Consider the following 27938-nt stretch of genomic DNA (forward strand, 5'->3'; position numbering starts at 1 on the left):
AAAACAGGATTGTACAATTAAATCCTCCCAATTCTCCAGTTCGCTCTTGATGGGCCATAAAAGTTCAAAACACAAACAAACCCAAAACAATATGCAAATTAATAATCACTGTAAGGAGACAGTTGTGTTTGTTTTCACATCAAAGAGCTTGAGCCATTCCCAGTTATTTTGACTTTGATCTTTATCATCTTGTACACGACGCAGGACACATCGTTTTCTTGGTTCAGAGTAAGTGCTGCCAATACTTTACTGGCTTTGAAATACACTGTAAAAGTGGAAATTTTTGCTTGGTGGAAGGTTTCGTGTGACCTAAAAATAGTGTGAAAATGAAAGTGTGTGAATTTTTGGCTTGTCATATGTAAGATAACTTTATATCTTTGATTTCAATATAGGCATATTGTAGGGGTAGGCCTATTATTTCTTTGTTTCTTGTAGTTTTCCTCATGTTCGCTAGTCCTTAGGCATGAGTGAATTTGCTGTCGTAATGAAGACCAGTAACCTTTTACTGTAATATAATGCTGCCAAAGCCCTTAAACGCTATGGAGCAGTGAAGTGTTTGAGGTGCTCACTAATGACCACCCGTGAAATTTAAAACACATGAAATTAAACTTACCCGACCGAGTACAAAAATTTCCACTTAATCTTGGCATACGAAAGCTTGAGGAGAGCCTACATACTTTACACAAATTTCTACTTACTGCAACATAGTCAGAGCTACTAGGATGTCAAGAAAGATATTATAAAACAGTCACACTTTCTGTTCTGTTAGCAAAGAGTGTCATTGATAGATAATGTCCTCTTTGACTACTTCACTGGCACTGTATAATAAAATATATTTTGAGAAAGTTGGTTTGAAGTCAATCCTGGGCGGCTACACGCTAATCACAGGCTAGTAAATACTGCAGTGTTTACTTTGTGCAACACTCAACATGAAGACAAGACGAAATATTATACAAATTCTCACACAAGAGAAGCAGTCTTGCTGTACCAACAAACTTGGTTTGTTGTAGATATGCAACAACATTTTAATTGCAAAAATGTTACCTGATGTACTATATTGTTGTGGTCAGATGACTAAGTAATTTCTCATCAACTTACAAAAGAAGACTAGAAATCTTTCTGATGGATTATACTCTTAACATTGCCAGAAAAAAAGAACAATGTTGGAAATGCAACTTTTTACACAAGGGTTGTATACACACATGATGGTATACATCAAGGTAAATTCCAGTGATCTTCCATAGCTGACATGTCTCCTTTAAGACAATGAAGGGAGTGTGATTCGAAAAGCATTGTTCTACCCTGCAGTTTACTGTGGTCAATATGAAGTTGTTGCAGCACTCTTGGCCAAAGTCACCATCTGCCTGCAATGTAGTCGCTGCTCACTACAGATGTTTTCCTTGTTGTTGTTACTGCCATATTGTTGCCTAGCTATCTGACGCTGCTGAATTTGTAACGTATCACATCTCTTCTCCTCTAGGATGATGGCATTTTCTTGAGGTTCCTGTTCAGCTGCAGACAGAAAAACAAGAGATTCAAACTCACAGCATTGGTTGCAGTCTCTCTCTCTAAAAATAATTAAGAGGGTGTTTTTGTGGTATCAAATGTCACAACTTCCTTGCAAACAAACATGTTTTTCATTCCACTGGCTGAGAGTGGGTGAAGAGGAACTGCACAATTCTCAAGGGTTTAAAAATTTCCAGGCACAATTTGACACTTCATGCTGCGTGCGCTCCATGTGAAAGAAAATTTCACACAAACGGAATCCACACATCAGAACCATACATTATCAAAATCATGTTGATCACCACAATGAAAACTGATCCCTTCAAACAATAATCTCATCATCTCCTACCTACATCTTATGTCAAGACTGAGACTTTCATTAGCATTGTTCATTATGAATATGATTTTTTTTTTCACAGAAATAGTCAGATACTGTATAAGCTGTTATTTTCGCGAGGGTTTAATTTTCGCGAATCTCAGTTGGACCGCAAATTTAACAACACGCGAAAATGTCACCATACGCTAAGGTAGTAGTGCGCTTATATAGGCCACTGTGTCAATTCGTGAAAACAACATCTTGCGAAAATGTCCCTGACCTCCTCATTTGCGAAAATATCTGTACGCGAAAAAAAAACATCGTATACAGTATCCTGTGACCACATGTCACATTTTGTCACAATTTCAAATACATGGCATTCGTAAGTGATGCAAATTATTTCTTGCAGCTGACACTGATGGCATTCCTGCTGTTGATAAAAGTGTCACAGGCGCAATGTATGCACTCTAACACAACGGAAGAGAACAGAAAGGTCTTCTGGTTACATACCTCATGAAATTTATGGATTTGGCGGATGAAGAAGTCCCCATAGCGACGAGCCACCTTTGTGTCAGCGATGTGAATCATGTCCTATAATACACAGAACAAATACAGATGTGGAAAGCAATATGTATGGTTATTTAGTCATCGAGAGAAGATAGGGGTGAGATAAAGAATTCTGCCAAGACTATTGTCTGTTCTCAAATTCTATTAACATTCAAGGTCAGCAATCTTTGTTTGCAAGATATCACATGGGATCTGGAATAAAGAATGCCGGCTTGTCAGGTTTAAGATGTTTACAGTTCCTAGCCTTTTTAATTACTTTTTTTGCAAAATCTATCAATTTCTATCAATTTTTTTTTTTCAAGCATGGCATTCATTAATCACAATAGCTGGTGTGAACTTCTACTCCAAATAACCTGCTGGTTTGGCAATGGGCAATGGTAGCAATAATAGCAAGTCATATTTTTGGGGGGGAACAATGGTACTTGTAGCATTAATAGATATCACATCTTTTGGGGGGAATGGGGCTGTGGGCTTTTGCTTACAGCATCTATGCAAAGATGTTCAAATTTTCAAACAAAATAACCTCATCTAATCTGTAAGACCTTCCTTGAAAATTTGCTTTTGTGGACACTTGTGGCATTCTGAAGGTGAGAAATACACATAATGCAGCAATTATATAAGCCAGTGTGTTCTTCTATTCTTTCTTTCTTTTAAAAGATATAGCGGAACGTAGAGTCAGGGAAATCCCACTGTAAAAAGGTTGCTTGGATCACTACTTTTACCTTGTTATAACCAATATCAGGGCAATTACCCCCTGAGGACAATTACCCCCCTGGCTAAATACTGGTTAGTGATAAGGTTAGAGTAAAGATTAGGGTTAAGGTTAGAATTAGGATTAGAGTTTGAGTTAGGGTTAGGATTAGGTTCAGGATTAGGATTAGGGTTAGGGTCAGGAGAAGGGTCTCGGATAATTGTCCAGGGGGTAATTGCACTACTTGGTACTTGGTACTTGGTAGTGATCCTCCAAAAGACCCCAAGCGGAGTTTAAACTGGAGGTGCTGGCAAAGGGTTGACTCAATTTGGGAGAATATATTTTGAAACCATGGTCTTAAAAATGACTTGGTTAACTTGAGAGATTACACATTGAGGAAGAATATTCCATGCCCTTGTGGTTCGAGGGAAGAAAGACTTCCTGTACATATCTGTGTTGCTAGTTGGTACCTTGAACTGATTTGAATGTCCCCGCCTACTTCTATCAGGTTTAGGGCAAATATGTTCAGTGTGATGTATGTCGATTTCCTTGCGGAGCATCTAATGAAAACAGGATAGTTGGTGTATTTCCCGTCTGTGTCGGAGTGAGTTCCAATTGAGCGAACGAAGCAGCTGGGTGACACTTGCTTCTTTGTCGTATGTGTTGGTAACAAAACGAGCATCCTGTCTTTGAACTTGTTCGATGGAGCAAATATTCTTGTTAGTGTATGGATCCCAAGCAGCGGTAGCATAATCAAGATGAGACGAGCAAGGGTTACATATAACTTTTCCTACACAGATGTTGAACACTAGACCCATTATAACCACTATCTCCTTGTAAACATACTAAAAAAGAGACCAGCTGAATACTGCAGTAACAAATAAGAACCAACAAATTTACCTCATTAAAATCAATACCTCGCTGTAAGCAAAATGAGATACTCACCCCATCAATGTAGAAATCGACCTCAGAGGCAGACTGGAACTCTCCCTCAAGCCCACTGGCTCCCTTGGTCCAGACGAGATTCTTCATTTTGTGCTGAGGGGGAGAAACAAGAAAAGGAACTGGAATAGTCTTTTGCAAAGAGCTAAAGCCAGAATTCACAGTAAATATTACAGTCCAAGTACTTATGTGCTCTTTGCAAACATCCATGGGTTTGGCTTTAGCAATTACATTGCATAATCCCTGGAGTTGGTGCTTTACATGTGTCTGCTAATTCATTACTGTGGACTGATGACTGACCTTATATAAAAGAAAAACAAAGAAAAAATGGAGTCTGTACTTGCCATTATCATTTGTGATATACTGAGTCAATAAAATGTCTGAGCTGTGAAATTAAACTTACTGAGGGGCCACCTCACTAAATAGCATTTATGCTTCATTTCTATGAGGAGACAGGAGACCCTGTCAAATTCTGAACCTCCTTAGGAACTACTCAAGTCTTCAAATTGTTTCCAACTGAGCACCTAGATACTTGGCAAAGATATGCTTGTGCTCTCAAAGTTTAAAAAGCTGAAGATGTCACCATTTACCATTATATAGTTCTCCTGCTAGTTCAAGTTCATCTTTTTCTCCATCTCCAACATAATCAAAGGCACATACATACAATGTGAATGAAAGGAAAGAGTAGTGAACATAAGTAACCCCCAAAAGCAGGGTACATTATACTTTTGATGATAATAAAGAAGTGAAAAATTTAAGTGATAAATAATTTGGGGTTTGGAGATGAGGCTGAGGCCATTTGATTATACAGGTGTATACCAAACAAGTATCTGTCCACAATTGGGACCCCTCTTACATTTATAGAAGAAAGCCAGTTTGAGGCCAGCCCTACTCGTAAACAGTGCAACAAAAGCTGAGGTGGCGTAAGGCTGCCCCCTTGTAAGGTAATTGTCAATGTGTTGTTGCTGTTTTTTTCCCAATGTGTATGTGTTTCAGTTATTAGCAATGACATGACTGTCGCTTCTATGCTAGAACAGTGATATGCGAGATGTATTGCACAACTTACCTTGAAACATAAAAGATGGGTGCGGAAGACCTCCTCAGTCTGCAAGCAAAATGTAAAAAGAAAAAAATGGAGGGATAGAGAGAGAATGTTTAAAAACATCACAAGTATGGAGATGTCACTTTCTTGCTCACAAGTAGAAAATGCACTTGGACACAAAACGGTACAATTTGAAACTCAAAGATCTGAACTTATTCTTTGATCCTATTTTAGATGGTCAAAATATTCCTCATTAATTTTATATTTCTTGAGAAAAAGATCAATGTTACCCTTTATAACAGATTCAGGCAATTATATTACTCTCTGACGGTCTTCCCACTAAGTTATCTCCTTCTTCAAATGGTGCAACTACAAAAGAAAACTATAATTTGCCGAGTAAATTCTACAATGATAAAAACAAACTATACACACTGACTTTGGTAACTTTAATAAGCAACTAGAAACACTGTCATGCCTGGTTGGTATGACGTATGCCATAAGCCGAGTCTCTTGCTATGTAATCTGCTCACTAAACATCTTTTATATTAAGTAGAAAAATGGTACTAAAGAATTTATAAAATTTAACAGAAATACTGCATCAACCCTCATAGCAAAACTAGTATTTGCTGTTCATTCTTTTTTTTCTAAGAAAATTGAAAAATGTGTCATCAAAAGGCTTCAAGGAGGAAAAAAGAAAGTTTAACTTTTAATCATCTAGATACATTATGCACAAATCATTTCGTTGCAACCACAATAATTGTCCTGCTAACTTTCATCATAGTTATACAAGAGTTTCTCACCATGTCCAAGAATGCAGCCAGTTTAGAAACAGGCATTGTAGTGTACAGCTTCAAGAAACTGTTGAAAAACAAAACAGAAAATACATTAATAAATAACAAATAATGAAGAGCAGTAGTGCCTCTTTACCATATACAAAGTATACTGTAAAACCACAAACATTCATGGAATGAAACTTTCACGAATTGTCGACTGGCATCCAATGCACTGTGTAGACAAAACTTTCGCTTGCATTTCACTTATGTGAATCTTGGCCCTTAACAAAATTTGCAGAAGTTTCATGCATGCCAAAATGTCTGGTTTTACAGCATAATTTTCTTTCTAACAAACAACCAAGAAATTCAAATAAAAAGTAACCAATGACATTCACTTTCACTGCATGCTCGGGATCAGAACGGCCTAGGATTTACACAGCACATCTGAAATCTCCACACCAATTCTTGCACTTTTATTTTCCTATTTTTGGACACAAGAAAAGTAAAAAGGATATCTCTCTGAGCTTGTGCAAGTTATGAAAACCTGCACCAAAGTTATTATTATTATCATTATTATTTATTCGGCAATTCAATATACAATATACAATACAAGCTGACATAAAATACAAACAGAAAATCCAAAATACATGATATAAAAATTGTGGTGGTTCCAGGTGCATGCTGCTGGTTGCCAGGGAGGAAAAGGCAAACTTAATCACCGAGGCTCGAGACCTTCCTCCCCTACCAGTGCATGCACCCAGAATCAGCTATATCAATGTAAAACATATGGGAGAGATAGGACGTGTATTCACTAAGATACAGGATGAAACATTTATAACCTTTGACCCTAATTTACATACCCAAAATAATGTCTAAACAAAAAGTTTTTATTTTATGAAATAATTTATGTGACATGAACTAAGCATGTGCAAAATTTGAGGGTGATAAAAACTGTTTTTCTTGAGTTATTGCAAAGAAAATTGCAGAAAGAAAGAAACATCTCAATACATTGCAGATAAGCTTTAAATTCAACCAAGTTTTTTGACGTAATCCCGACATCGTATGAAAAAACGAAGGGTACATTCACGATAGCCCAAAATCTCAGCTACAACATATTAAAATCTGAGAGAAATTCATTGAAGCATAAGTGAGCTAGTGCTAAAAAAAAATAATCATGTCAATTTTCATTTGCAGAAAAACTGCACTCCCATAGAGATAACACGTCGTAACGAAGATACAGAATGAAGTACATTCCTCATATCCTAATCCTTCACTATTGCAGGGCTGCTAATCGCTATTGATTAAACAAAAAGAAAACTAGAAATGTCGCTATGGCGACTGGTATGCCTCCGCCATAATGCATGATTCTCCTAATAGGTCTATAGTACATGTGGACAATGTGTGATTACATTTTCACAAAATTGGCAAAATATTAAAATGACATGTTTGTCACAAATGTATTGAACGTTTACCTTCCTTGACCTATGTTTAATTGGATGAATAGGAGAGCATGTATTTGGGAATTTAAGAACTTTAACTTGACTTTGACCCTTTCATAAGTTTATGCACTGAGTAATTTTCAAGGTATGGAGAAAAAGTGCAATTTCTGTATTGAACAGTAAATTGTTATCATTTTCTTCTGGCCTTTGATTTATAAGAGAATCACTGTCAGGCAGAACATACATAAATATGTACTAAGTTTCAAATTAACTTGAGCCACTTCCGAGATATGGAGAAAGAAGTAAGTTCAGCACTTTCACTTGATCTTTGACCTTTTGACCTTTGACCTTCTTGGCAAAAAAAAAAAAAAAATCCCAGAGAATCTCTATTGGGTTATACATGCATACATCAAGTTAAAAAAAAAAATAATCCTGCTGGCATTGCATAAATATAAGGAAAATAGTAAAATTTTGAAGTATTGTCCTTGACCTTTGACCCCTGGCCTTTGACCCCATGAACCCTAAATTCCCTAGATAACCACTGCCAGTCAGTACATGCATATATACTATGTTCCATGAAGATACCTTGAACAATTTCCAAGATACAGAGAAAAAAGTGAAATTTTAACATTTTACTTGACCTTTTGACCTTTGACCTTTTGACCTCATGACCCCAAACTTTCACCAGAGAATCTTAATTTGGTAATACATGTGTACACTAAGTTTCAATAAAATATCTTTAGGCATTGCATAGATATGGGGGAAATAGTGAAATTTTAAGCATTTGACCTTGACCTTTTGACCTTTGACCTTGAGCATGTGCACCCAAAAGTTGATAGGCACAACTTCACCCCCTAATACACATACATGCCAAGTTTCATTAGGATACCTCAAAAGGTTTTGGTAGTTACCCTGTCCACAAAATTCATTACGGACGGACGGACGGACGGACGGACGGACGGACGGACAACCCGAAAACATAATGCCTCCGGCACCACTTCGTGGCGGAGGCATAAAAATACTCATGCACAGCGAAACTAACTAACTAACTAAATAAATAAATAAAGGAAAATATATAAAGGAAAAAAATGATATCTTGGTTTAAAAACAGCAAATTTGCAAAAATTATGCATGCTTCATCAAATTTCAGAGTTACAAATATTGTAACAGCAAATAAAAATAACTTTCACTTTAGATGAAAGAAAACATGCACAAAACAGGTGTATCATACAAACATTCTAGTTTTCAGCATACCATAGATGCTGCCATGACTATAGCAATCATTACCCACCTCCTGATGGTGTGGATGAGGATCTGCTGGGAGACCTCATCCCGGAACACTTTCACCTGGAGCTGGAACGGCTCCTTCTGGAAGTTGCCGCCGGGGTCGTCGTAGTTTGGTGGCACCGGGGAGAGGAAGCGGGGGCAGGCGCTGGAGAAGCACTCCTCGAAGGTCTGCACATCTCTGTGAACATTTGGAAGAAACAACAAAAACTGCATCAAGCTTTTTAGTTTAGGGACAGGTGATTTCACGGTACACCATCTTATTCCATGTATTTTTCTTGGATGTGAGTGTGGGCCTGAAAAGGATGTATATGATCTCGAGCATGTTCTTACTGTCCTCTCACATCTCAAGAAAGAAAACATGGTCTCTACCACAATGGACACCTTGAAGGAATATATCATTCCTCAGGTTTTACGTAATCTTCCAGACTGAAATCATTCTCAAAACTAATCACATACAGAACTGCCTATATGTAAAGGACCCTACCCAATAAATGATCGAGCAAAAAAAAAAAAAAATCAACAAAAGGTATTTCGCCACGAGTACCTGTGAATTATAAAATGACTGTGGGTGCACCGTGGCCCTCTTACAGGAGCCTTAGATATCTAAAGTACAGCTCACCCTCTCTGCATCTTCTGGAGTTTCTCTCCCAGCTTGTCCCTCAGCTGCATGTGGACGCTCTCGTCGATACGCATGGGGTGAAGGGTCAACACGATGGCCAGCAGCTTGTAGATCTTGTCCTGCAGTTTCTTGATCTGCGTTGGACACACATGACAGTATTTGGATATTATTCCATATGCAAGTGCCATGTGATTAAATGTTTTTTACACCAGTGGAAAAAAAAAACACCAAATGAACACTACAGCATATAAATGTAAACTATTGAATATATAAAATATAGAAAAACATAGAATACAGAGATGTGGATTATATTTTCCCTATATTATTTTGATGTCAAAAATTGAATGGTGAGTTTTTTGTTTGTCCATTTGCTTCTAACCCAAATGACATCAGGATGATCACAATTCAAGTATTAAAAAGATGTAATAAAAGGGACCTTATCTTGAAAGCTATTTGTAAGCTTTGGCAAGGGCACAATGTTTCTTGAACATCACTGTCACCACAAAGTCTTTCCCTTGATCATAACACTTGAGTTTGTTTTGCACAGCAAGAATGGATGGAGTAGAAACATGTCAAGCTCACAAAAAAGGACTTTCAGGTCTCAATAAATTGTGGTACTGCAAACCAAGTAGCAGCTCTCATGTATGACTTTCAATTTGGCAACACCATGTGTGTCGCAGAACATACATACACGGTTTGCCAAATTACTTTGGCCCAAAATCGGACATTGCTAAAATCTACCTTTACATATTAAATGATGATTTTTTTTTTTTTTTTTTTTTTTTTTTTTGTTAAATTGAGTTGAGGGCCAAATTTTGACAGATGAGAGACCACGCATTACTGTACAAGAAAAAAATTGAAGTTGGCCAAATTTTGAGAAACCGCTACGTGGTTCTGCCAAATAGCGACCGATCTGGCGTCCATTCTTACTCACCACATCCACTTGGTAGGAGCCAGTGGAGAGGAGTCGGTTGGTCCTCTGGATGAAGAGGAGGATGTTGGTGAAGCTACGGATGGAGTCCTGGTAGCGCCGCATCATCAGGTAAGCAAAGCCAACGTAGTAGTAGGTGCTGACCTGGCAGGCTGGCACCCTGGAGTACAGGGTCTATGGTGCGAGGAATGATGTGCAAGGATGTACAATCATCATTACTACGAAAATAAATATTATCATCAAAACATTCGAATTGATAACATGACTGGATGAACACTTTAATCATTGCTGCCGAGAAAATTATCATTTTAACCCTAACTAGGCCGGGCTATTTACTATTTAGGTAGATGATAGAGCCAGAGAGGGGCCTCCCCCCTCCCCCCCCCCCCCCCCCCCCCCCTTCAGTACAGAAATACTTTGCCCTACTTTGGGAAAAGGAAGCAAGTGACAATGCTTCAAATGACAAAACAAAAACAAAAAACAATATATATATGTTTTTGGGTAGGCCCTTCAGCATGGAAATTTGTGATGAGAAATAATGTTGAGATTCAAGCAAGTCATATGATGATGTATTATGACAATTCAAAGATTATCTATACTCCCAATGAAATAGTGATTTTTGTATTAAAACTTGCTTCATTTTGCCAAGGTATTTTAGATCTTTTGCAAACATAAAAATTTGACAAAAGGAAGCAAGTGACAATCATATAGTATACATTATATATGGTACACGCACTCATTGTAGCCTACATGTACCATATATAACTGCATTAGTTGCAAGACACTGGAGGGGAATGAGCTGCCTCCACAAAAGTCTGTACACTTTTAAATTGTGTTCTCCCCCGTCCCACCCGCCACCATGCCCCCAACGCCCCCCCCCCCCCCCCCCATCCCAACCACTCCCTAACAGCTTACACACCTGTTCGTTCAGCTGGATGTGTTCCAGCACCTTGATGGCCTGGTAGTAGTCTCCCAGCAGGGAGTGCAGGCGCAGGAGTCCAATCAGACTGAAGTAGCCTAACATCTTGTAGAGAGGGTGGCGGCCAAAGTCAGACGCTTCTGTCTCCGGATCACCTGGTTATTATGGAAACATACCCTCTGTGCAAAGTTCTTCCATATACATCTTATCTACAATCATTTTTTCTTCAACACTAAACACCATTCAACTACAGTAAACAAAAAAGAAACAAGGCAAGTGCCAAAATGTGTCTCGCCCATTTGCGTAGAAGAAATTAATGTTTTTCTTAATCCCAGAAGTTCATTGACCCCGCCTATGACCTTTGACCTTGTGGTGACCTTCAACTCCCCAAGGGACATCTACTATCCAAGTTTGGTAACAAACGGACTTATACATCAAAAGTTATGAACCATAATCGAAACGCGCCGTAAAACCTTAACATTGGGCCCTAAAGTTCATTGACCCCTGCCTGTGACCTTTGACCCTGAGGTGACCTTTATGTTTTGTAAAATGTGTAACTTTGTATAACCACTCTTCCCTCCAAGTTTGATTGAAATTGAAGTCCTCAGTAGAGAGTTATTCAAGTTTTTGTAGCATTACGGACGGACAATGGACGGACAGACGCCGCATGCGATCCCTAAGTCTCCCTGCACCTCCTGAGGGCTCTACAAAAACTATGACTGCAAATTTTTCTGTGGCTTGCTTTTCCATAAATAAGAACATTAAAAAGGTCACATTCAATCTTACATGGTTGAAGGGCCATGCAGTGTAAAAAATGTTTGAGAAGCATTATGAATTTGAACAAACTGTATGGAACAGAATAACTAGTTTGGTCATGACACAATGTATCTTCATTGCGCTATGGTCATGCATTGCTTTGTAACTCAGACTGATACACTATCCCTTTACCTCCTAATCCATATGCCTCAAGCTGTTGGTTGATGCCAGATTTCTCAACCAGAGAATGGAGTACATTCAGGACACTGTGAACATTCCAGATCTGATGGAAAGATTAAGATATTGAGATAAGTGATAGTGCATGTCATGCATGCAAATGAGACAAGAAAGAGATCTTTAAAATCCTATGGAAACTTTAAAATGAAGATGGGGATCTGAACATATATTTCTTGTTTTCGATATTACAGGTAATGCAATACCATGCTTTTTTACGATAAACAGTCACGATTAGATGAAAAGATGACTATAAAACTTCGTGTCACCTTGCAACAAATTATATCAGAGATCGTACACTTCATACAGACAAGCACAAAATATGAACATCAAAATAAATTAGCAGTAGTGTTCACAGAATTCATATGAGGCATCTTGGAGAAAATGAAGTTGATAGAGTCAAATCAAAAGCTACAAAAATAAAAGAATAAAGAATGAGATCTGACCTTGGGGTTGACCTTGAGAACAGAGATTTCATCTTCTGTCTTCTCCTTCAGTTTGCACCGGTACTTGCTGAACTCTTGAAACTGTCAAACAAAGATTAAAACAACATCAAAGCAAGAACATACATCAGAGTGTTGTGGAATGCTTGTGTAGTGTTTACACACTGTCTTTTACCCTGTAAGTCTGAAGCAAACATGAAGACAATTTGTAAAGTAACATGACAGCATACAACAAGTAACTTCCCTGTTCAAGTAGTAACACCGAAATAAGCATACTAACAGAAATAAAGAGATCCCTCATTTAATAAAGCACAACTAAACAAAATACATTAGAGAAAACAAACACTCAACACCCTTTTAAGCACTCCTGCTGATATGTTTGCACATTTTCTTATTCTTTATTTTGTACATATATTTTTCTTTTTAGTAAACAATGAAATTTTCTAGTTGCCTATGTTGAAGGATGATGACACAGTATGCAAGGATAAGCTGTGGGTGAGATCCAGAGGGACTAGTTGCTGAACAGTGGAAACATGACCTTCTGCTTCACAAGATAACCCTGGATATTGGGGGTAAACACCTTATTCAGGGCTGTACATTAATCTATTTGTGACCCGCGACAACGGTTTCAGGCAAAAGTCGCAAGAGCAAATTCCCTCCTAGGCGGGGTGCAAAGATTTTGACCATTATTTTTGTCGATTTAGGTTTTTTGCAGAAATCAAATCTTTGATATGTTTTCTACATGTACCCTAAATTTCATAGCATAAGACTAAGTTTTTCCTTTCGAAAATGGAATTTTAAGTACCCTATGTTGGATCGCACTCGTCAGTTTCGAGCTTCTTTCGAACGCCGCGCCAATATCCCCAGTGTTGCTACGGTGCATGGTCTCGCATGCGATTGGCTGGTGCGTCGCATACATTTACATAATTCGGCTTTCGGAGACACCAGTTGCAGCGTGTGGGGAATGCTTTGTCCACGCGTGCACGATTACATGCTCCATTGTTCTTGCTATAGTGGTTTATACGCTCGCTCTGTAGTGCGTGCTCTTCGTTTGGCTTTCTGTCCAAACTATTCTACCGCAATGTTCGACAACGGAAGTGAAACAAAAATCGTGTAGCATGACATAATCGTGTGAAAAGAAAACTAAATATTCTCAAATGTGTCTACTTGTACATGTAGTAAAGATTATGACAGCAGACTGACTCAATGGAAGGCAGATAAGAGGAAAGGAGCAGTCACATGTGACCAATTATATTCAAATACTACACGTCAAAATCGCATCAAACTAACGAGTCATGTTTTTTTTTTTTTTAATTTAAGCATGACCCTTGCCAGCACTAGCAATTCTGCTTTCAAAAGGGTCACCAATGATAAAGACAAATCAATCACAATGAAAACGCGATTTGTAAATGTGTGGATTCGCCACCGCTCCTGTTACATATGCACACAGTCATGGCGTGTGGATGCCATTGCGTAATACGTGCACCATACACGTCATGTACATGTACACCATACGTGCAATTATCGTATTCGCCATCTTGAAAGAAGTACTGGTAAACAAACCCGAGCGAAACGCATTGTTTTTCGGCTCCATACGCTGAGCTCCGAGGAAGGTGCCCGGGAAATTTGACTCTCTCAGTGAGCCAATCAGAAGGCGATGTGGTTGCTAGAGGCGGGGCTTAACATCAATTGGCACCATCGTACGGATGGGTGATTCTCCCCTCGCATCGCCGCTCGGACATTGTCTTTGAGAAAGAGGTGAATCTTCAAAGCCTGTTTTCTCGCAATTTTGTCAGGCTAACAACTTAAAAAGTGCATTTTATTTCTCTTTCTGTGCCCACTTATGGTGCCGAAGAATACAAGTGTTTTATATCAATGCAAAGCTTAGGAAATGGGAAATGTGATTCAGTGAAAAAATGAATTTTCAAAATTCCCGACTTTTGCCTGAAACCGTTGTCGCCGGTCACATTTTTTCTACTGGTCTGACAGACAGGTCAGACCAGTAAGTACCCAACTTTTCCATTTTTCACTGGTCCATTCCTGACAAAGTTACTGGTCCAACAGTGATTTTTACTGGTCAGGGACAGTCGGACCAGTGTCAGTGTGCAGCATTGCCTTATCACTACCCTCACAACTCTCTGGATAGATTGTGGACTAAAGGCTATCAATTATCAATATGTCCCCCAAAATAAAAACACATTTTTCAAAACGTGTCACCAGAGTACAGTCTTACCTGATATATGAATTCATCGATGATGTCCCAAAGCCACTGATCTGGTAGCTGTAGATCCACTGGACCTTTTGCATCTAAAATATTCATGACAGGAATCACAGACATTTATAATTTTGATGACATAATTAACATGCATTCTGGCAATGAACCTGGATTTGACTGTCCTCTTGCTATTCAAAACTTCACTGTAACTTTATGCGAATGTCATCAGTCTCTACTTGAACAAGATGAATATGCCAAACATTACTGTGAAATTCACACACTGTGTACATAAAAATCTTAGTTTACATGGCTACATCAAAGTGGAACATTCTTTTGCAATCTATGAGTTTTTGTTCAAGGTCATTGTTAAGGTATGTTACTGCCTTTGTGGGTTAATTTCTGTTTTCAAGCATTTGAGGAACTGCTGAAAACAAGCTGATTAAACTGTAAGAAGGGTTATATATTGGGAGGAGCTTTTTTTCCTTATCACACTCTTTATCAGCAATAATAAAAGAATAAATGCCTAAAGATGAAGTTAAAGCTAGAGTTGATGCATCAACACAAGTTCTTTGTGGATAAGCAATCATACAAGTACATTATGAGTGCTGGAGTGAACAAAGATGGAAAACATTGAACCAATGAGAATAATGCCTCTCGCACCTCTCAGGCAGGAGGCATACGAATGCATGATCTAGGCGCATCAACTATTACTGAAGGAAGGTCTTCAGTCTCAACAAGACCTAATGAGGAACTGGTTATCTTTGTTTATTCCAACTGTCAAGACAATAATAACGATAATGTCTCCTTTATCCAGGGTAGCCTCTTCAGCATTCCCACTGCTCTATCAGAGGGTCATGCCCTTATTATTACTGTATATGGCGAATATTTCGCGAGTCAGCTGCTATTCGCGAAATAAAAAACACGCGAAAATATTGACTCTAATGCCGATATGAATGTGACGTACGCGTATACATTTCTCCATTCAGAACAGGACTCCGCGATCGCGAATTTAACCACTAGCAAAATTGTCGGGAAGTCCCGATTCGCGAAATATATGGCGTATACAGTATTACCCTAGCATAGCCAGGTACCCATTTATACACCAGGGTTGAGAAGACCGCGGTGGGTAAAAACATCTTGTCCAAGGACGTAAGCACTGGGCAGGAATTGAACTTGTGTCCTCCAATGGGGAGTTGGGAGTCTTATCCACTATGCCACAGCACCTCCAGACAACAAAAATCTAGACAACTTGCTACTCTTCTAAGATAGCCAAGAAATGGCATATATACTCCTAACCAGCCTATATTTAAATAAACATATTTTCTCCGTCAGAACACAATGTTAAACTCCATACTGTGGAATACTCACAAATACAAACTAGAGAAGCACTCTAAGAGCGCAGATCTCCGCCAAGCAGCTCATTTCCACCACTGATCTTGTTTGCAAAATGAGATCAGTGATTTCCACTCATATACATATGCGTGCTGAAAATCGCCCGATTTCACAATATAGAAACCTTTTGTTACGTCATCAACTTCCAGCTGCACGGTGTGCCTCGCCCTAGCAGAAACTAGAGCATGCACTTTAGTGCACATATGCAAACCTCTATAAAATAAAATGGCAGCTTGAGCTCCCAAGTTCATTGACCATACCTGCCAAGATATTGAAAACCCTTCATGAAATCCATAAAAAGTCCCTGATCACTACCAAAATTTAATCATCTGTTCCTTGCATCATTCTCAAACTTTCCTGTACGTTTCATCCAAATCCGTTCACAACTTTTTGAGTTATTTTGCATTTTCAAACAAATATACAAATGGCGTGCCAATGAAAATATAACCTCCTCCCTTGTCAGGGGTAATTAACATTGCATTCAGTGGGAATGGAAACATGACTTACTCAGGATGTGGTTGAAGAGATTACAGTAGTTGTAGTAAGCTTCAAATCTCTGCATCTGGTCTGGTCCAGTCTGAGATATTTGAAAGATAGTAGAATACAACAAAAAATATATATATACTAATTTCTTCTTCTTGCATATATTCCTAAATGATAGTTGATATAATTCGAATCATATTAAGTGTTGTGAGAAATTATGAATTTCAGTCAATATTCAGGAACTCCTATGATCTATCTCCAATTTATCATATGAACATAATCTCTCATCACTTGCTGTTATGATTTATGCTATAAGCTGTAAAGTGGAAATTGTTGTGGTGTGAAAATTTTAGCACAATCCGTCCAACATGATACTAGTGCAGGAATAAAAGTTCACAAAGTTTTGGTTGCTATTTTTGCAAGAGTGCATGATTTTGGACGAGTGCATGATTGTGGACAGGCAGAAAGAGATGAGGCCAAGTGAAATTAGAACCAACTTTTTAAATGGAAAGTGTGTGATCAAGAGAGCTGGAAAGTAATCTTGAGGAGGCCCATGTGTCTGGTAAGAACACATGCATGACTACTAGTATTGTAAACAAAACATTGCTCACTGAAACATAAGCAGTTAAAATGGCAGTGTGAGTGATACTTAAAGGGACATTCCAGACGATTTTCATAAGTTCACATCATGTAGTTCATAAATCGACAACTCCATGTATAGATTTGTGGAATTTATTGTGGTTCTTGAGCAGAGAAACAATACTTTGAAAAATTTTAAACAAATTACACTGAACAAGGATGATGACATAGGAGGTTCACATATTTCAGAAATGTAGCAGTGTAATTCCATTACAATACTGCTTGGTTGCGAGTTCACCTGTGCATAATCTATGCATGCCTTCTTCTTTTGTTCTGGTTCCTTGAGCCCCAACTCATGCATTCTTATGGTGACTCTGCCATGTCATCATCCTTGTTCATTGCAATTTGTTCTAGATTTTGAAAATATTCTTATTCTTCATCCCAATTATCACAAATTCTGAAACTCTGTCCTCAGTATAACAAATTTATAGTTGTTCAAATGTAAAAATCTGAAAATCATCCGGAGGTCTCCTTTAAGTTTTCAAGGCTCCATGAAATTTGTATCTTTATAAGAAATGTTATAATGAAATATCATTTTACAATTTCATCTCAAGATAAGTGTATCCTGTGGGGGGTAAACTGTCATGTCATTTGTAGATCTCTTCACATTCGCTAGCCTTGTAGCATGAATAAATTTGCTGCTGTAATGCGGATCAGTCTCCTTTCACTGTAGCATGTGCTGCCAAAGCCCTTAACCATTGTGGCAGCAGTAAGCTGTTTGGAAGTGCTCACTTGATTGTAACTGTCCGCGAAATTTAAAGCATGCAAAATTCATCTTACTGGGCCGAGCATGGAAAATCAATTGCAAAACTGAAAGAAAATGTCTACTTTAACAGTAGCTATTTTTTCAAATTTAGAGAATGAAAAGCAATGTCAATATCACAGTACCCCATGCTACATGATAGACGGTTCCATTTTGGTGTGAGGAAAATCTTACTCAGATTTATATTTACTGCTTTGTTTAAAACATTTTACGGAGTACATTTACAAGTATCAAAGTAGATAAGCACTAGTAGAGAATTTGACTTTCTTACCTGTGTTCTTGCTAGTATGTGCCTGTAGTACAGCTCCTTGTACAAGATGATGAATACTTCATCTAAAGAGTGAAGTAGTAAGAATGTATTCTTGGTACAGTGTCACATTTCAGTGTCAGTAAAAGTGTCACTAAAAAAGTGTCACACATTTAGGTTCTTGTTAATTAAACATGCAACTTCCATACACCATATTTCTTCACAGAAATGGTACCAACAGGAACGCTAAATGATGTTAAATTCTTCAGGGTCATTTCCAAAAGAGACTTTGACTCACGTGTTTCAATGGTTGACAATTGAGAATGTAATGCATACATTTGAAGAGTTCCTTTCCAAAAGGTGCTACATCCACTTTTGATGGTAAGGAGAAAAATCTGGATTTTTATCTCACATGCTTCCAAGTCTTTTCATGCAATGACTTTATGTCCCATAATAGCAGCCCAGAATGGAACAAAGAAAATGTGCCTCGGAAAAATCTATGTCTTCACTGATTTTTAAAGAATTCATTTTCTTTTCTTTTCTTTTTTTAAGATTTTGTGGATTTAGAATCTTGTGGAACAAAAATTCAGGCATGGTGATGAATAATACGTAAATATTGCTTTCAGTGACTAGTTTCTGCATATTTGTGCAGTTTTCTCGTATGAAATCACTACACGTTATCCTGTTTCCTCCACCTCTCCAAAGAATTTGCATGCATAGAAATGAAACATTTCACAGCCAATGCTGAAGTAATATGTGGGTCATCTGGAAAGCTACCAGGCAGGAAAGCTAGTCAGTCTGGCCTTACTCTGGGGGCCAAAGTCCAGTCAAGCATTCACACAGGCTTCTGACTGGATCCTGCTGGATTTCAAACCTTTGCAGACAAAACTCAATTTTCATTGCCTGATTTCTCCATTTTCACTACTTTGAGGAGTTTACTGTATGGAACTACCAGTAATAAAACATTAACACTTTCTGTCAAAAAGTCCAATTTCATGGAAAATGGATTGAGCACCTTTGGAAAGGAACTCTTCAATTCAAGTCTTTGTTTTACAGAAAGAGATAACCAAGTGAACATGTATACGTAACAGACACATTTCTTGACAAGAAGTGTACACCATATATTGAATGAACTCATAAAATTGCATATCTGGAGTACAAATGGAATTGATGATAACTAAAAGTCATTCAATTCCAAATTCCCAAATATATGGCTGTATGTGAAACCATGTTGCCTGTTATTACCATTCTCGACAAGGGGTGCTATGGTGTCTGCAGACGGCCAAGCTGAGTTCTTGAAGTAACTCTCAGAGAGTTTGTTGAATCTGTCAGGTTAAAACAGTACCAAATAGATGGTTTGTGTGAAACAGAGTCTTCTAGAACAAATACTGTCAAAAACAAGCTTCCAGCAATGCACAGGCTAAGTATATGATGCTATATATTCCTTTCAATACATGCTATATAGCATACCTAATGCCAAGTATTCTATTTATCACAGCTGGCATCTTTAAAGCTTAGAACCATCACGTCCCATGGAAGATTTAATGGATAGTAAGTCAAATGACAATGAATATTTCATTTACTGTCTTGATGTAACATTCACCTTTTTGATCATACTTTTATCTTACCTCCAATAACTCAATGATGCAAGATGATTCAAGAAATTTAAAGGGATGATGAACATATACCTCAGTAATCAAATTTTTCGCAAAGTAACAATTGGTAATTTAAACTATGATGTGATTTGCACTGTTCTGAAATCACATGCAATACTCAAGTACAGTGTTGAAGTTGGAAATTTTGCGTAACTTGAAAGAGAAGCCATTTAGACAATATCAATTCTGATGTAACGCACCATTCTCCACATGCCTAGCCCACATGTTTGAAACTTACAAAGAGTAAGTCAACGCTAAGTCCAATCCAACACATTACAACCAAATTCTGAATAGTGCATTGCAAAAGTATCTTGCTGAAAGCATAGACACTACATATCATTACACTGCTTCAAGTCCCAGCGAGATTGATTGACTTTTTCAACTCAGAAACAACACTAGCTTTCACTGATCAACACAACGTAGTATTACTGAATAAGTCATTGTCCGACCTCTTCAATCAATCGCTTACCTTATGGGACACAAACAATGCTTGTTGAGAACAAACAAAATGAAACATGGGGGACGGAGAAAGAGATAATAAAATGAGAGAAGCAAGACAACAAAGATACAGCAGATCAACATGCTGGGGAAAAACTTACGTTGTTTCGTAGCAGAAGTTGATCTCGTACACATTGTTTTCCTTTATATTACGCTGGAAAACCTGAATGAATCTCTTAATCTCCTCCGGGACAATGTAACGCGACTGGCGAGGCGGGTAATCCTGCTCATACAGGAAGTCTTTGCTGGGGTCACCTGGAATAAATCACAGAAGAGGAAAAATACAGCAACACAAAACAGAAGAAGTACTTTTATCATGTTGGCTCGTCCTGCATGTACAGCATCTTAAATCAGTCTCATGTGGTGCCCATTGTAACTATAATCTTCAGTCATAACATCTAAGGCTCATGTTACTTTACTCTGTGAAATTTGTGCGATTCAGAATCATCAGAGTCAAGGTGATGTGACAGATGTCTTATAACACCGCCTTCAGTTTTGGTCTAGCTTTGAATTCTTAACATCACCTTCCCTCCTCCATATTTTCACAGACTGTTGAATATACATTTTAAGACAACTGTTCTTTTACACACTTTATAAGGGTTAGCAATCAAAACTGCTTGAATATAGTGGAAGAGTCACAAAAGTTGTTGCGGTATGTCTGACCAACAGAAAACAGATCCAAAGTGTCTTACCTGTGTGAGACTCATAGCGATCATCATAGCCATACGGGTCATACTGCAAAGAAAGAGGAGATAACTTATTGTATTGCACATCTCAGTCATGCCTGCTTACTTGGCACTAGGGTAGTTTTGCACAGCCTCATTTAGATCTGATGATTTTAAAACGTGGGTATTATATACACTCTGCAAAAAAGAAAGTAAACACTTTTTCCAGTTTGTATTTCCCGTAAATATTACTCCTACTCGAGTCGAAGAAGGATAAAATAAAAATCAATGTATCATATACCATGTTAAAGGTAAATCAATTGGCTATCAACATAGTAGGTTGATACTAAGGCCCAAAGGAAACATCTACACAAGAGTGAACACATTATTTTTTGTCCTCCAAGGCACATAAGAAAAAATTGCAAAAATTGACATTTTGTCATTCATTTGCAAATACCCTTCAAGATAGCAATGATTATAAAAGACCAATTCAACACAATGAGAGACATGAAATACCAAATGTTTTTGTTCTTGTATCTCTTTTATTTCCTGAAACAAAAACAAAGTGGGAAACTAAAGGAGGAAAATCAGAATTTTCTGTCAACACTGTTTCAAATCGAACTTCAAATGACATAAGGAAGCGAATAAACCATGATAGGGTAAAGGCACAAGTATTCGGTCAGCCCCCGGTATTCGGTCACTTATTACTAGTCACCAGCCAGTAAGTTCAACTGTCACAACACATGCAAATCACATTGATTCACATACTTGCACACTCATTAACAACAGGAAACTCCCTTAGCCCCCTCCAAAAATCCATCCAAATCCCAAATTTTACCGTCAAAAGTGCAGAATCGGCGCTACTTTCCAAAAGCGTGCGCGGATAAGGCCCAGTTTTAAGAATACGGGTCGCCGAAAAAGCGCTAAAAATCGAGAAATAGGCCGTTCTCTCGCAGGATTTTTTGCTTATCGCAAGCTTTGGAGTCTGATGGTATCCTCAAAAACGCAAAAGAAAAACAAAATTTCCGTACGTGCCGATACAGTGTCTCAATGCACAAGGGTTGAATGCAAGTGCCGAGTCCCCAGTATTCGGTCACCAACGGGCGCCGCAACGTCCCCGATGCAATTTTGCGCCAACAAGGTAGCACGCGCGCCCGTTTTTCAGCCGCCTTGAACACGCATTGACTTTGAACGCGCATATCGCGCGACCGAATACTGGAGCCGGTGACCGTATACTGGGGTCGTATTGGGGAATTTTCAGGGTGATATATTTTGCGATTTTGTGAAATTCTTTGTCATATTTAACAAAATAAAAATTGAGATTAAAGAAATTTGATATATTTCACATACATTGCTGCAGATATGATGTATGTATGTATTATTTTAGTTTGAAAAATATTGCAAAAAAGCTTAGGTGACCGAATACTGGGCATGTTACCCTAACACAAATTAACAGTGATAAAATGGATGGGATTTCTTTCTTTCATTCCGTTAATTTAGGAATTTAAGAATTCATTAGACAAGTTCAAGAACCAAATATTATTTTCAATTTTTATTTATTATAAAATTTGACTGAAGATGGAGTGTACCCGCGCGCCATCACTTTTTTCATTGCGCAATCCTTGCAGACTTTTGCAGTGTCAGTGATGGTGTGAATGATTCAACTGGTTAGTGTTGCTGGGTCATGGGTAACCCCGTCGCGGGGCGCTGTAACACAGTAACAGCGCCCCGAAGCAACCCATGCAATTTTTAGGAAGCACTCAAATGCACTGCAACACGTAAACAACTCACCGCTCAAAAGGACACTTGGATTCGCAACGAAAAGCCACATGATATAAAACCATTATTGTTGAACAATAGAAACGACTATGTATTTCTCACCATTACCTCCGAAAACAAGACAAATAGTCATCTTTGAGACCGTCTAGTCGAGATACTGTCCGTTCGCCGTTTTGAACGTATCACGCAAATATACTGATCTGCGCATGCGCAAATGAATATTCATATTTTACGTCATCTGCCATATGTACAATGTTGCTCGTATTTGGTTCTCGGTCTCATTTAATAAAGGACACTTGTTCGTACCAATACGATAGGTATCATGGAGTTCAAAGATGCTCTAAGTGAAGTAGAGGAGGATGCAAAAAGAATTAAGTTCAAAGTGGAGCAAATAGAAATTATCAAGAACGCAGTGAAACCGAATGACACCTTCCTAATGTCGCCAACTGAGTTTGGCAAGAGTGCTTGCTTTGGTTTCATCACCAAATCTTGGAAGTTGGATAAAGCAGGGCTGCACACTAACCCATTTTTTTTTTTTTTTTTTCTGCCGGTCCAACCTGTCTCTGTCGGATCAGTAAATATCCATTTTTCCTCCCCATTTTTGTACTGGTCGGAACAGAAAATTTACTGGTCAACAACAACCTGAAAAAGCATTAACTGGCTTGCAAATTTATTTTCATGTTTTTGTCAACAATAATATTACCTCCCCCCCCCCCCCCAAAAAAAAAAATACATTTTGCAAATAAACATTTTGTAAACTCAAGTGCCTTGTTTACGGATCATTTTCTTGAGAAGGAACAAAAAGGAATTATTTGTGAATTGATTTGTTGATACGAAAAGGAAGTAAAAAAAAAAAGAAAAAAAGAAGGGACTGAAATGCGGTTTTTAACTTTCCTCCGAAAATTTCTTCCCGTATCTTGGCGTTCTTGAAAGTACACTGCAGGGTTGAATTTGTAATGCTTTGTACTCCTATCTCTTCTTCGTGTATAGAACCATTTTAAAAGAATTGAATGTTTGTGAATCAAAGTGTTAAATGATTATGAACAAAATCAGATTGTATCAAATGCGTTTGTGACTTTTTGTCAACATCGGCGCACGTAGAGTAACACGCGTTACTTAAGTTCTGCGCTTTTCACATTTTTGGTGCTCAGCTGGATTGTAATGATTATATGAATTATTTTTGCTGTATAGTATTTTCTGATGCACGTGCCAGAAGGGGTTCTTTATTTTTCTCCCGATAATCTTTTCGCATTTGTGCATGCGCTCTTGAAAGGTATATACGGCAGCATACGGCATCAGGGTCAAATTCACGATTCTTTTTGCGCTTATTTCTAACTCAAATATCAGCGGGATTGTGACGATTTCATGAGCTTTACTTCGGATCACAGTTCGGATGTAATCTGTTGTGATGAACACACCAGAATTGTTGACAATGCACCCTTTATTTTGCTCCGGTAATCTTTTCGCATTTCGTAAATGCGTCCTCTCGGATTAGAAGAAATGATACGGCCGAATTCATGATTCTTTTTGCACCTCTTGTTCTCCTCAAACTTCAACGGGATTGTGATGATTTCATGAATCATTTCGGCTGTAATTTTTATAATGCACGCGCCAAAAGAGTTTTAAAATGTGTCTTATTTTTCTCCCGAATTTGTGCATGCGGTATGCGTTTTTGAAAGATACACAGCATGCAGGGCCAAATTCACGATCCTTTTTGCGCCTATTGTTTCCTCAAATTTCAACGGGATTGCCATGATTTCATGGATTATTATTCGGCTATAATCTTAATGATTCACGTGCCAAGAGGGGTTGAAAATGTGTTCTTTATTTTTCCCCGATAAAATCTTCGAATTTCGTAAATGCGTTCTTGAAAGATCATAACACGGCCGAATTCATGATCCTGTTTGCGCCTATCAATTTAATATCAGCGGGATTGTGACGATTTCATGAATTCCTACGGCTGTAATCTTTTACTTTGCACACACCAAAAGGGGTTGAAAATGTGTCCTTTTATACTTTTTACCGATATTCTCTCCCACATTTCGTAAATGCGCGTCCTCTCGGATTAGAAGGTATTCACGGCCGAATTTATGATTCGTTTTGCGCCTATATTGTCTCCTCAAACTTTAACGGCATCGCGGTGATTTTATGAATCATTTCGGCTCTAATCTTTTGTGATGCACACACCAGAAGGGTTGAAAAAACATTCTTTATTTTTCTCCCGAAAATCTCTTCGGAATTATTCATGCGTTTTTTGAAAGACAGTATTCAGGGCCGAATTCGATATCCTTCTTGCGCCTATCGTTTCCTCAAATTTCAACGGGATTGCCATGATTTGATATTCGGCTGTAATCTTTATGATGCACCACCAGAAGGGGTTGAAAATGTGTCTTTTATTTTTCCCCCAATAATCTCTTCGCACTATTCGAATATCACGATTTTTTTGCGCCTATTTCTATACCTCAGATATCAGCAGGATTGCGATGATTTCGTGAATTCTTTCGGCTGTAATCTGTTGTGATGCACGCACAAGAAGGATTGAAAGTACATAGTTTTTTTTTCCCGATAATTTCTTCGCATTTGTGCATGCGTTTTTGATAACCAACATGGCATGCAGGACCGAATTCAAGATCCTTTTCGCGCCTACTGTTTCAGCAAATTTCAACGGGACTGCGATGATTTTATGATTTTTTTTTTATTTTTTTCTCGTCACATTTTGTGCATGCGTTCTTGAAAGGTAAACAACAGGACAAATTTCGTTATCCCTTTTGTGCCTATCTTCATTATGAGACCATTCTGAAGCAATGAAATGAAAACAAACGCAATCAGATCTTTATACTGCTGTAATTTTTTCAATTTTTCTAAAAATCTGCACAAGTAAACTCGTTCTATCATGTCATCTGCCACGCTGCTGCAAAGCCGGGATCGGATCATGGGTTAAAAAAAGGCATCTGATGAGTGAAATGACCACAGAAATGCGTGCGCCTCTACGAATACATACTCCTTGTCTGACGGCATGACCGCCGATCGCAAGCAAACGAACGATGTAAACGTGTTGGGGAATACCGGCATGCATTTCAGCAGTATTGTACATACACGTATGTATAAGGCTTAAAAGGGTATTGATCAAGCAAGACAACATAAAAAAAAAAGCCATGGGGAGCAATGGAATACAATCCCAATGACCATGTGGATGGATCTGAAAGGGTTAATTTCTAGTTTTTCATTAACCAATCCATTATGCCTTTAAGAAGAAAGCCAATCTAAAATTTTATCAATTTCACGACAATGATAAAAAAAAATCCAGCAGAACAGTGCAAGAATGATAAAAATCGGATAAAAAATAAGGAAGTTATGACATTTGAAATTTCAAAAATTTTCAGAAGGCACTTCTTGTCCCATTGCTATGAATGAATGAATGAATGAATGAATGAATGAAAATGAATGAATACTCAAGAGTCAATTTTATTTATCTGTATGTCACAGTACATAGAAATTTAACTTCCAATTCTTCCAACTTGTTACACACAATAATTATGAAACACACACGCACGCGGACACACACACACACATACACACAATCAAACAGAAAGTGACAAGCCTGACAGAAAAAGAAAGACAGGAAGGATCTCCTCTCATGCGATAGAAGTCTTGGGGGGGGGGGGAAGGTCTCTCAATAAATAATCAAACAATTCTCAACTATTCGAAATAAACAAAACATGTAAACAGAAGTGTATTCAATTCAAATCACAGTAGAAAATGAACATAAAGCAAAAATGAATATGAGTCCCCAAGAAGCAGAGCTTGTGAGTGGAGCCCATTGTGAATGTACAACATTTAATAAAACTATAATGTACAGTGTGAAAGGAAACTTGATCTACATAGATGAGACATCTGGGGCATTTCCTCTGCAGACTGGGGAAAAAAATAAAAAACAAAACAAAACATACCCTCTATCATGAAAATCACCTATTATTTTCTTAATCCTTCACATCTCCAGATGTTCATTATGTGTGCACTTCCTTTATTGCAAATAAATAATGAACCACACATTCGAAATGCGCTTTAAAAACGAAATAAATAAGTGCCGGTAGGCCCGATCGTAAATCATCGCCCAGCATGCATTCTATTTGTTACGTCTCATGAATATTCATTTCAGTTCTCAGCGAGCCGTCCGGTTTTTTTCCACACGCATACATTGCGTATTACAGTATGTGCTACGTTTTATCCATATTAGCGCATGCGCTGTGTAAGTCATACTACAATACGAAATGCGGTAGGACTTTAAAAACCTCGGATAAACTCTTTCACAGGGCTCTCAAAACAGATCATATTGTAAATCGACTTCGCCTGCCGTGATTGTAAGTATCTTATCTAAGAGTAAGGCCACTAATTTCGGTATAAAACCCTCTATTTTGGTCTCTGGTCACGTAAATGCTTAGCCATATCAGGTGCTTCCGTGACAGGATAGGTTTGCTGTGCGACCCCTTTACGGTACGTATTTGTCCGTATGGGGTCGCTGCTGCGGTTAGGTCATGGGGTGGGGATCGATAATTTTGATCGGTATCACTGCGTTAATCTGACCGTCGGTGATGGAGCTCGATTTAAGGCAGTTGTTTGGGAGATAGCACTAACACCAGCACTAGCAGTCGCACCGAACTTGAAATCACTCACACTGCGCTACTGCGCAGAGCCGGGCCGGTCTAGCCGATGCGATACCTGATACACTATACAGTAGCATGATACAGAGTTGTACGGAACAAACAACTTACTGAATGGACTGGGACTACACATTTAATGACATTGGTCGCATATGTTAACCTCGCACATCATACGGGTTAACTCATATCATTATACATTACCTCTGCCCCATAATCATCCATCTGGGAATGCATGATAATTTTCTTCCTACTTCTTCACTCAGTACAAATCAGCATTCGAAAAAAAACGAGAATAGGTTTAGTACAATAATGGCGGTCAACCCCGGCACATTTCTCTACGCATCGCATGCGCCTCGGTAATAATTTTTTTTTTTTCACGACATACGCCATCAACGTCGGCGAGGAGAATGAGGGCCACTGATCTCCTGTTGACCAGTGAGTCGGATCGGTAGATCTAATCATAAAATCAGTGGTAA

At 38.3% G+C, this 27938-nt stretch overlaps 1 protein-coding gene across 1 annotated transcript; it reads right to left on the bottom strand.

The window, feature by feature from the left end:
- Positions 1-1244: 1244 nt before the first annotated feature.
- LOC139720005 (eukaryotic translation initiation factor 3 subunit L-like) lies at positions 1245-27801 on the bottom strand. Its single transcript, XM_071631380.1, has 18 exons — positions 27664-27801; positions 21050-21092; positions 20459-20612; positions 19450-19529; positions 18229-18290; positions 16580-16649; positions 14699-14772; positions 12469-12549; positions 11981-12071; positions 11033-11187; positions 10117-10287; positions 9183-9316; positions 8568-8741; positions 5865-5922; positions 5089-5127; positions 4026-4118; positions 2333-2413; positions 1245-1512 (listed from the first exon to the last, which is right to left on the bottom strand). Exons 1-18 carry the CDS (start codon positions 27694-27696, stop codon positions 1477-1479), a joined length of 1629 nt encoding a protein of 542 aa, XP_071487481.1. The 5' UTR covers positions 27697-27801; the 3' UTR covers positions 1245-1476.
- Positions 27802-27938: the final 137 nt, after the last annotated feature.

The sequence above is a fragment of the Diadema antillarum genome, unplaced genomic scaffold (assembly GCF_040938485.1).
Source record: "Diadema antillarum isolate AM-2024a unplaced genomic scaffold, OU_Dant_1.0 scf00000119, whole genome shotgun sequence".
Classification (NCBI taxonomy): Eukaryota; Metazoa; Echinodermata; class Echinoidea; order Diadematoida; family Diadematidae; genus Diadema; species Diadema antillarum.